Source organism: Rhincodon typus, chromosome 21 (assembly GCF_021869965.1).
Source record: "Rhincodon typus isolate 14 chromosome 21, sRhiTyp1.1, whole genome shotgun sequence".
NCBI lineage: Eukaryota > Metazoa > Chordata > Chondrichthyes > Orectolobiformes > Rhincodontidae > Rhincodon > Rhincodon typus.
Genome location: NC_063352.1, coordinates 35,580,638 through 35,592,740, shown reverse-complemented (window position 1 = coordinate 35,592,740; position 12,103 = coordinate 35,580,638). Strand labels below are relative to the sequence as shown.

The window sequence follows — 12,103 nt, the reverse complement described above, 5'->3', positions numbered from 1 at the left end:
AGTACAGATGATGAGAGTTCATCACCTGCCAATAGCAGAGAGAGTAGGTATACATCATATGACGAACGTTCAAGCAGTGACAGCAGTCTCTTTTCCTTTTTGAATGACTCCAGCTTGAGTGAAACCAATTCTAAAAATGCAGACTGTAGAGACTCTAGGAACTCCATGCTTATTGCAAAAATGAGAACAGGTTTGATGAATAAAGTCACAGAAACTGATAAAACTCTGTGTCCTCTTCCAGCCAACGAGCCCTCGGTAGCTAATTTAGATACCAGCAGTGAAGTAGTTGCAACAGATGTACTTCCAAATTCATTTCCTGAGGCTGTCAAAAATAATCATGTTCTAAGTTGTAGAAAGTCTGAAATCAGCTCCTGTATACACAGTTCAGATAGCCAGTCGCCAACAAGTTTGAGCACGTTGCACTCAGCAGCATTTTACAGCAAAGAGCCTCAAACTACAGACGAGTTATTTCATGTAGAAAATGCTGGCTATCAGATGAATACAGAGAACAGTGGAGAACCTCTAAAATGGAGATTGGAGAAACAATATAAATGGAAACAAATGAAAAATGATGTTTCTTTCATCCATAACATGTCTCATTTTGACAATCCTCACAAGTGGCAGGATGATTTATGGGAAACAAGATCACATCAGCCAGAGTTTGAGCAGGTAAATTTTATCATAGGATTATTTGGTTGCATACATTAAAATACCTATCTGGATTGAGTGGGAACGGGTTGAGTTTCTCGCCAAGTTTTTGTAACATTGGGTTAATATTCCAAATGCAATCTGTGTGTTTAAGTTGCTTGTAACAGTACAAACAGAAACTAATATGAATGTGAAGCTTTTTGATCATTCCCAATATTGATTGTAGACTTTTCTTAACAATTTGAAAGAAAGAGAACATAAGAGAGTTTGGAATACAACCTTTCAAACTTCTCAATTTCACCCTTCCACACAATACTATTTTCTGTGGCAGCATCAAACTTTCTTTATAAATAAGGTCCATGTCCTTACCTCAGCCGCCTCCTTGCTATGGTTATTGATTTTAACTTGTGTTTGAGGTGAAGTAAGATGGTAGATGAGGCCCAAAAAAGAATAATTATTTTGAGCTATTATTCATTAAATTAAAAGGTTAATTTTCTAACTACACTCCTGAAAGGAGTCCTCACCCCTGAGAAAATTTGCAGGCTTGAGAGATTATATTTACCAATCAGTTTTTTTTAAAAAATTGCAGTTGAACTTGGAATTATAATACTCTGTAGGTGAGGCTTTCTGCTGCTGACCAAAGTCGTCTTCAGGACTTTTAGTATTAACTTGCTGTTGTCTGTGTAGAATGGCAACTATACACATGGTACAATGAAACCTCCTAGTTACTTTTTAATTTATTTTTATTTACTACTATTGTGAGAGCTATTTACTTGTGGAATGTGTGCATCATTGGTAAGGCCAGTATTCATTGCTCATCCTTGATTGCCCTTGAGAAGGTATTGATGAAATACTCTGACCTGCTAGAATTGTTTATTTATACATTCATGGAATGTTGAAGGTCAATTTGCTATGCCAGCATGTATTGTCTATTCCTAATTGCTTTGAAGATGGTGGAGTTAAGCTGCTTCATTTCAACATCTGCAAGTCTTGGGCTGCAGTGACACCCACAGCACTATCAGGAAAGGATTCCAAGATTTTGACACAGTGATAGTGAAGGAATGGTGATATGGTTCCACATTAGGATGGTGCATGATTTGGAGGGGAATTTGAAGGTGATGGTTTTCCTATGTGGCTGCTGTCCTTGTTCTTCTAGGTGTTATAGGTCATGGATTAGGAAGATGCCTCACTAATGTCTTATACAGCTCCAGCATAACCTCCCTGCTCTTGTATTCAGTGCCTTGACCAGTAGAAGTAAGTATACCATATGCCTTCTAATCCACCTGCTGTGTTGCCTTCAGGGAACTGCAGACATGCACACCAAGGTGCCCTCTGATCCTGTGTACTTCCTACTTTCCTAATATTCATTCAGTACTCTTTGCCTTGTTAGTTCTCCCAAAGTACATTCACTCACACTTCTATTAGGATTAAATTCCATTGTCATTGTTGTGTCTATATCATCATGCAAATTAAGATTTCTCCCTTGCTGTTTGCCACACCACCACTTTTTGTGACATTGTAAACTCACTGATGAATCCTCCTAATTTTGTATCTAGATCATTAAGGTACATGGTAAAAAGCAAGGGACCGAACACACAACCTTGTGGTACACCACTAGATACAGGCTTCCAGGCAACCTTCAACCATCACCCTCTGCCTCCAGCCACTAAGCCAATTCTGGATTCAACTTGTCAAGTTGCCAAATTGTCCTGGATCTCATTAGAGACCAACTCCAGTTGACTGGATAGCTGGTTTGCTGTGCAAAGTAACACCACCAACAAGTGTTCAATTCCAGCGACAGCAGAGGTTACTGTAAAGGTACTTCCTTTTCAACCTCACCCCTCATCTAAGGTGTGGTGACTTTCAGCTTAAAATCCTCACCAACCACCTTTGAGAGCACTCCTAAGGTCTTCTGGGTCAGTTGCTGGCTAAACAAATCTCTCCTGGTATACACTTTTAAGAATTCTATTTCTCTAACCCTTTCACACTTTATCTATCCAACTTAAAATTGGGGAAGTTGAAATCTCCTTCTATTATGACTAATATTTTTACACTTCTCTGAAACTTGCCTACAGGTCTGTCCTCTTTTTTATTTCGGATTGTTTGGAGGTCTATAGTACACTTACAAGTGATTGGTTTTAAAAAATGCAATGTGGCCTCTGTTGAGGAGCCATCTAAGATATCACCCCTTCTTATTGCAGTGATTAATTGATCAATATTGCAACACCATCTCCAATTTTGTGCACCTGTCTATCTCACCTGAAGATTCTACATCCCACCGTATTGAGCTGCTCGACGTGCCCCTGCCTCATTCATATCTCCACAATAACAATAATCATATCCCATGAGAAAATCAGCACTCTCAAATCATCAGCCTTACTTGAAAGACTCCTTGCATTAAAATAAATGCCATCCAACCTCTCTCAGCTCCCTTAACTTGTCTATATATGCTCTTCCTGCTAGATTGACTTGCTTTTCTTCTGCATTTGTCTGTGAATCACCTCCTATTGTACCTACATTCTGTATTCCACTCTTCAACCAAATTAGTTCAAAAACCCACCAACAGCACCTTCACCCAGTCTTGCAGATTATTCCACTGCCACCAAACCAGAATGTCTCCCACCAGGCCAAATAAATGACAAGCTGTTTGTGTTTTTGGAGCTGTACTCATCCAGGCAAGTGGAGAGTAATCAACCACACTCCTAACTTGTGCCTTGGAGATGGTGGGCAGGCTTTAGGGTGACAGGGAGTATTCACCATAGAATTCTTAGCCTATGACCTGCTCTAGTGGTCACAGTATTTTTATGGCTGGTCTGGTTAAGTTTCTGGTCAGTGGTACACCCATAATATCGATAGTGGGTAATGCCATTGAATCTATGAGGTGATGGTTAGATTTTCTCTTATTAGAGATGGTGGAGGTATGCCACTATGCTGTTTGAAAGGGAGCTCCAGATTTTTGACCTAGAAACAATGGAGAATAGTTCCAGTTTAGGGTGGTTTGTGACTCTGAAGGGAAGCTGCAGTTGATGTGCTTGCCTTTGAACACCTAGGTGATAAAGGTCTTGGGTTTGGAAGGAGTGAAAAATTGAATTAAAGGGGTTTTAATATGTTGCCGGAGTGCATCTTATTGATCCTACACTCCCAGGACAAACAGCTTGTGAAAAGCAGGAAAGGAGCAAAAAAAACCTCAAAAATAATGAAAAAAGGTCAACCCTCTGTATTTTGAAGGAGTAATGAGTGTGGAAGAAACAAACATGTGAGGAATACCTCCAATCACCAATTGTCTCTCATGCTTAGCATTGCAACTCCTGCAATCACAGACTCCCTCCCACTAGATCTTGTTTTTTTTTCCCTCAAGACAAAATCATGCTTAAAGGAGCAGCAAGTGAGAGGAAAGAAACCTGTGATTAGACACTGAAGAGGAGAAACAGTCATCCTGGCCAGTCTGCAGCTAACAGGCAAGAGACCTTTGGCTACGCAATCAAATACTTCAACTTGCCTACATCCTTCGAGACCAAGAGGAGAAGTACAGTACAAGGGAACACATATTCAGCAGAGTTTCACTACTGCTATATCAAAATTCAAGGTTCTATTTGGAGAGCTAGATATGTGATTTACAGTCTTCTGATTAGAATTTTTAAAAAATCAAGAAAGGACAGATGGCAACAGAGACCAAAGTATGATGTGGAAAGCAGTTTTAATATAAGCAACTGTTACAAGCAAGGCTGGAGAGATGCACTGTCTCTCTTTGGTCCCACTACTCCACTAGTGACAACATATATTTAAATTATTTACCCAATTATCAATACGGCCAATTTCAAGTCTTCTAAGTTAGGTTCACGATAAAAATATCCATTAACTTGTTTCTTAATAAAATTATTAGTTTATAAAATGAGACTTTATAGATGCAAAACTGGTTTAACAGTTTCAAATATGACATAATGAATACTTACCACACTAAAGAATTTGACACATGCACTCTACATAGAGGGAAAGAAAATCTCTTTACTGATTGGTTTTGGAAAATATATTTTAGACAATAATTGTTAAATCTTGAGGGGTAAAAGGATAAAGTATGAAACATTCAACATGGCTTTTGGTTGGCAGTCTGGCATCTGCAGATGTGTGTGACCAAACACAGCAACACAGAGCAGTTCTGGCTGACAGTGCTTGTCCAGGTGTACGATTGGCTTTTAAAGATGGTATGTGTGCAGAGATACCAGTGAATTACAGGATATCCATTCAGCACTGAGTTATTCCAGGAATGGCGCATGGCAAAATGTGTTGGGAAATCAGAAATGGGAGGTGCCATGGGGTAGGGTAGGTAATTAATGAGGCACGTTTGGTATGATTTGGCATGAAAACTTGCGAGGCCTTGCATCAACCTCAGAAAGACTCAGCATAACTGCAATTTAGCCAAACAAAAGTAGCCATAATGTCTTAAATCTAGATCATGTAATTTGTGTCTACTGTGCATATTGTCCTTGTCAAAAGTCAAAGAAGTAGTCCAATGTTATAATACTTGTATATTAAAGGATGTGAGTATTGTAGTGCTCCCACAGGCCATTTAAGAATACATTCCATCTTTTTGTTTGTTGACACTGGACTTTACCAGGACAACTGTACTCAAGGTATTCCTGTAACATTATTTGCATTTGATGTGTCGTTGTCATTTTTAAAAAAACTGATAGACTAACTTGTCACTTGTCCTACTTCCAAGAATTTGAGTGAGTGAACAGCCTCCATATGTTATGTAGCTGTAACTGCTGCCATTTCTTAAAATTGTCTCTTGTCACGAAAAGCATTCTTGGATACTTTAGTGTCTGTTTGTGAATTCAAGTTCATTATAGATATAAGTACGTAATCTAAGTTGATCTTTCCCTGTGGTACTGCATTGTTGGGAATACCATCTTGTTAATTAATGGTCATCTTAAGACCCATCTACCTGCACATGTGAATATAAGTGTTCAACTCCTATTCATTTAAGGAATAAAGATAAAACTATGGAAAAAAGTATGTGTTTTATCTTATGTTGCCTTACTGCTTGTACTTCAAGTAACTCCATTATTTTTTCTACAATGGTAGAGTATATTCTAGTATAAATGTTTTATGATGTTGGTTTCTGCGTGCCTCATATTCTGTGACTCAGATTTTGTGCTCATTTGTCCACTTGTCAGATTGGGGCAAGCAAAGCTACCTGATCACATGTGATAGCTAGTTAGGCACATTTAAGGCTCAAACTGAGTCAACTTCGTTCTTCAAGTCTGAGCTTTGCCAGCAAGGGCAGCATTTAAAGCCCATCCAAAATCGCCCTTGAACAGGTTGTGGGGAGCTGTCTACAAATGCTAAGTCATTTCAGAGTTCAGAGTAAAGCACATTGCTGTGGATCTGGATAAAGGTGACATGTTTACTCCTAGGAGGTAAGAGAACTAGATGAGGTTTTCATGATCATCATTCCTGAGACCATATCATTCCAGATTTATCAATTAATTCATATTCCCCGGTTGCCAAAATATGTAGGAGCAAAAGTAGGCCATTCAGCCTATTGAGTCTGCTCTGCAAGTGAATGAAGTCGTGGCTGATCTGATAATCCTCAATTCCATTTTCGTGCCTTTACTCTATAACCCTCCATTCCTTTACTGATTAAAAGTCTGTCTTTTTCAGCCTCAAATGTACTTACTGATCCAGCATCAACAGCTCTCTGCAGGAAGGAATTCCCCAGACTCAGAAGAATTTGCTCCTCCTCACCATCTTAAATGTGCGAACCTTTATTCTTAGATTATTCCCTCTGATCGTAGATTCTCTCACCAAGGGGAAAACAGCCTTTCCACACCTACCCTGTCAAGTCCCCTAAAAATCTTACAATAAGTTTGCCTCTTGTTCTTCTAAATTCCAACAGTGCAGGCTCAAACTGCTCAAACTTTCCTGATAAGACAGTCCCTCCATACCTGGTATCAGCCTAGTGAACCTTCTCTGGACTTCCTCCAATGCCAGCATATCTCCAGATAAAGAGTCCAAAACCATTCACAGCTTTCTGCAGTCTTCCTCTATTTAAAAAAAAAATCAGCTCCTTTATTCTTCATGTCAATGTGCTAAACCTCATATTTCCTGACGTTATATCCCATCTGCTAAGTTTATGCTGCACCGTCTACAGTCTCTTTGTCATCCTCACCACTTGCCTTCCCACGTATTTTTGTGTCAACAGCAAACTTAGCTATAGTACATTTAGTTTCCTCAACCAAGTCATTAATAAATATTACAAATAATTATGGCCCCAGCACAGGTTGTCATTCTGAAAATGGCCCTCTGATCTCAACTTTATCTTCTAGCAGTTAGCCAACCCTCTATCCATGCCAATATACTACCACTGGCACTGTGGGCTCCCAATCTTATTGAGTAGGTCAATGTGTGGTACCCTATCGAACACCTTTTGAAAATCCAAATATTTAAATTCAATCCTTGCCTTTCATCTAACCTACATGTTACCTCCTTAAAGAATTCTAGTAAACTTGACAAGCATGATTTCTTCATGAAATGCTGACTGTGCTTGATCATACTAACCATTTCTAATATTCTGCTATTACATCATTTTATAATAAACTCTAACATTTTCTCAATAACAGATATTTAGCTCAGTGACCTGAGTTACCCTTTTCTGACTTCTTCCCTTCTTAAATAAAAGGTGTTACATTGGCAGCTTTTCAATCCTCCGACACTTTTCCAGAATCTAAAGATTCTTGAGAGACTACCATTGTGCATCCATTATCTCTGTAGCTACTTTCTTTCATATCCTAGGTTGCATTTTATCAGGTCCAGTAAACTAATTGGTCTTTAACCCCATATATGTTCCTTGCATTTTTTTTTCTTGTGATTGTTATTGTATTTATTTCTTCTCCTTTTTTTCCCTTTGAATATTTAGTAATTTTGGAATGCTATTCATGTCTTTCACTGTGAAAATTGATGCAAAGTATATATTCAACTGTAATTAACCTTAGTTCAGCTTGGCACAGTTGTTTCCAACCTAAGTCCCTCCTTCTCAAACTGAATGCTAAATTTTGTCATGTTGTGGTCAATGTTTTCAGCTGGGATTTGAACTGTAGACCTCTTGAGGAACCAATCCAGTGACATTATCATTAGTTACCATCCCTTGTTATATAATCAGATGGCTATAATATTGAAGCAGTCTATTTGACCCTTAAGTCCATGCTGAGTCTCTACAAAACCAATTTAGTTTGTCCCATACACCAGTCCCTCCTCACAGTATGCATGCAATTTTGTTTCCTTTTCTGCCTTTCTTTTCTGCATGTTTCAGTTTTCTTTTGGAATCCATGACTGAATCTGCCTCCACACTTTCAGGCAATGCATTTCAGATCTTAGACATTTGCTGTGTACAAATGTTTTTAGTTTTGATATGAATACCTAGGGAAGGCCAGCAATTCCAGCAAGCCTGGAAGCCCTCCCAACCTTTCTGAGTGCAGAAGCAGTCGAGTCTACCTTGTCATGGAATTTCCTCCCACCTCCATGTTGAACTTGTTGGTTATCTCCATTGTAGCTTGCTGCTTCTCTCACGTGGAACATCTCTAACTTTCCTTCATGTTCAAGAACTTTCCCGCTATCCCTAGTCAGGCAGAGAACTTGTTTCTGCATAATTTAAGGAGACATCCTGGTAGAAATTCTGGTGGGTTGCTGTTTCACCATCAGGTGTGGAGTCGGGCCCAAAAAAGGTTCTGACTTTTGTTTCTCTATGTAAGAGGGAGAATTAATCCCATTTATTGTAAAATATACAAGTTCTATAACCTAGGTAATAATTGGCTTAAACCATACTCAAGGCAATGTAGTTGCATTCCATTCTAGATACCTTTAAACAACTATCGGTCACCAGTGGAAAGGGCATCTTCACAGGAATAGGCCATTCAGCCAATCAAGCCTACTCCGCCATTCAATAAAATCATAGTTGATGTGTGGCCTAATTCCATGTTTCTGCCTTGGGTCCATACCCCTTGATACCCTTGCTTAATAAAAGATTGTCTGTCTCAGATTTAATTTAACAATTGAATTAGCAATGACTGCCATTTGAGGAAAAGTGTTCCAGACTTCCTCTACTCTTTGCGTGTAGTAGCACTTTCTAACACCTCTCCTGAATGACCTGGCCTTAATTCTTAGACTGCCTCCCCCGCCACTGGTTCTGGAATCTTCAAACAGTGGAAATAAGTTTATCTAACCTGTCTTTCCCTGTTAAAACCTGAAGACCTTGATTAGATCACCCTTGGCCTTCTAAAGATTAGAGAATAAAGGCCTAATTTGTCTAATTTTGCTTCGTAACTTAATCCCTGAAGTCTGTGATCATTGAGATGTCTGACTCAGAAATATGTTTGTTCTGTTCATTTCTGCTTTCATGTAGTAATGTAGTATTAAAGCTCAATATTTTGAGGCTTCTTTGCAGTCTTAAAGCAATTGTGATGCAGTATCACATTGAAATAACGCAATGAGCAAATAAGGGAAAAGCTACATTTAAATCTGTACAACTGAAAATTACTATCAATCCCTTTTTGGAGAGTGAGATAGGAGGGAAATCATTGCAGGCCTTAGCTGGTCTTACTTTATTGAATCTGAACATAATCATAATTTGAGGCTCATGTCAATTTTAATTCCTTTGGCCACAGCTCAAGAACGGCTCTCGACTTCTGATCCAGGAGGTTGAGAGTTGAAGTATGAATCCAGACTCATGCTTCAATGCAGTTCTAAGATATTGCTGCATTGTCAGAGGTGTCATCTTTTGAGATGATTAATTAAATCAACATCCCATCTGCTCTCATGCAGATGTGAAAAATCTCACAAAGCCCTCCCAGTGGCCTCAGCAATATTTATATCTCAACCATCACAATTTAATAGGTTATCTGTTCATTCATTTCATTGCTGTTTGTCAGACGTTTCTGTGGATAAATTGGAGGCTGTTTTTCCCTACATTGCAAAGTGACTATATGAAAATGTACTGCATTATCTGCAAAATGTACTTTAGGGCATTCTGAATCTCTGCAGGGTACTGCGTATAGATAAGTGCTTCCTTTCTATCTATGCTCTCTAGCAGCAATTGATTTCCTGCATGAGAAATGGTTTTGATCATTTATTGGTTTTGTTTGCTCCATTTTATAATTGTTATATCTTTGAGCTTCCATTATCCTTGGAAATTCTCAATTCCACACTGTTGTTGTCCATTACTTTAGATGGATGCATACTATGCATTTATCAGCTGATCTGTGGTTAAATCTGACGTTTCTGTTTCTGTTTCTGTTAGAAGCTAATGCCCAGTTTTAAGATTTGTAGAGCACAATAGAGATGTGTTTCTTGTCTTGCCTCTGTTCATTGGATCCACTCAGGATTGAGGAATTCAGTTCAGTCACTGCAAGAGTTTTGGCCACCAGAATGCCTGAGCTTGACTTTGGGACTCAATGGAATTTTAGTCTTGTTTTCTTTACAGTGCAGCTTCCTTTGCATTTTGGTCACAAATCATGGGCAGTTTTTGGTGGGAGCTCCTTCTTGATAATACTGATTAAAATTTGTATGGATTAAATATCCTATATTGGGCAGGTTTGGACATTTTACTGAAGAGTGTGACAGATCATCTTTATAAAAACAGAAGAAGGAGGAAGCTTGTAACTATCCTAAATACTGCAGATATTTGACCTTTGATTAACCACATGATCTCTCTACCTAACCTGTATAAGGTCATTGCTCACGGTTTATCAATTAAATTTTTTTTTACCCTGAGGTTGTTGACTTGCTCGCTGAGCTGGCTTGTTTTTGTTCAGATGTTTTGTCACCATGCTAGGTGACATCATCAGTGGAGTTTCCGATGAAACGATGTTATTCTTTTCCGCTTGGAATTTATACTGTCCAGTCTGTTATGGTGAGTACTGTCATTTCCAGTTTTACATATACAAACCCATACAGATCAAAACTTGCTTCGGAGGCTTCACTGATGATGTCACATAGCGTGGTGACGAAATGTCTGAACAAAATCAAGCCAGTTCAGCGAGCAAGTCAACAACCTCATCCACAACCTGAGCTACTGATCTTTGCCAAAACTTTTTTTTTACCCGTTTATTTCCTTCCCACAAAAAAATCCTATAGCACCATATCAGCTTTTTATCTCCATTACGAATACAGGCTAATTCAGTTTCTAGGGTATACTTGTTGAATTCTCATCAGTAAGCATTTTTTTCCCCAATACTCAACAAGCCCTCTCTTCAACAATGGCACTGGTGAAAATACAGATTTAGTTATATATGAAGAATTATTTTTAATTTATAGAAAAATCATCTTTACACTTTTATGAACTTAAAAAAGAAACAAAAATTGGCAGACTTACTGCCCGTTGTTAAATTTTGATTTTTGTTCTTTACCCAGGACAAGATCAAATCTTCAGAGCAGATAGATCCTCGGAGACATGGTGGAGGAGAAGTAAGAACTTTTTCCATCACAGGACCTTGCTAGATTTTTCAATTTTATTTTAATTTTGAGATTGAGATTTAAGAGCTGCAGGAAATTAATTGGTATAGACATTTTTATGGGATTCTTCATATGCCTGTGAAATAAATGAGGATCTGTAGCAATCTGGATTAATGACAAGTGTCCACAGCAAACTGCCTACTGGATCCACTATTCCAGCTTGGACCCATACATTCTTACCTTTCTCATTGACTTGCTCATATTTTATGAATAGTGGAGCAAGAAATCTGTGACCTGGCAGAAAATAGCAAGACTTGCAGTTCTTTTGACAGACTGCAATTCAGGAATGTTTGCATTCTTATGCATTTGACAAGAATTTTGCATCTTCAGTTGTTCTTGCAATTGAGAACTTGTCATATAACCTGTCCTGTTAATGAAATTTTTCCTGGACTATTTCGTGTTAAATGTCAATCTAATAAAATCACTGGGATATAAAAATTAAAATGAAACAGGGATATGTTAAGACAAATGTTATCTTCACAATAAAGAAAGAATCCAAATGCAAAACGTACAGAAGAGGCTCAAAGTTACATGAAAAGGGTGAAGAGAATATAAGAATAGGATCACAGTATAATAGTAAATGTTGTCATTAAAACCATAATAACTAGTAAAAAGGTAAAAATGTAATTTGGGGCCAAAAAGAAAATCTTGTAGAGACAGAGACAGGGAGTCTAAATTAGTACATTGTATCTCTCTCCTCTTGATAAAAGGGTGTAGTTGATGTTAGTGAAGAAGGAGATAGTAGAAATATTAGGTAATATAGAATAGATATAAAGGTGGCACTTAAAAGATTGATGGTGATCAAAGCAGAAAAATCACCTTGTATAAATGGGATGCCTTGTATGTTGCTGAGAAAAGTAAGAGTGAAATTTGTCATGGTTCTGATGACAGTCTTGATATGAAAATCGACATGAAGATAATAATCGACTTGAGAAGAACAAGGACA

At 38.2% G+C, this 12,103-nt stretch overlaps 1 protein-coding gene across 2 annotated transcripts in view; it reads left to right on the top strand.

Moving 5' to 3' along the window:
- The window catches only part of LOC109932336, a 46,869-nt gene that overhangs the window by 24,705 nt on the left and 10,061 nt on the right, over positions 1 to 12,103 (top strand). The window contains exon 2 of one of the 2 annotated variants that reach the window (XM_020531566.2): positions 11,056 to 11,109. The exons of the other annotated variant lie outside the window; for it this stretch is intronic. Within the exon in view, the coding sequence (XP_020387155.1) occupies positions 11,056 to 11,109 (54 nt within the window). The remainder of the gene's footprint in view (positions 1 to 11,055; positions 11,110 to 12,103) is intronic. 2 annotated transcript variants of the gene reach the window in all.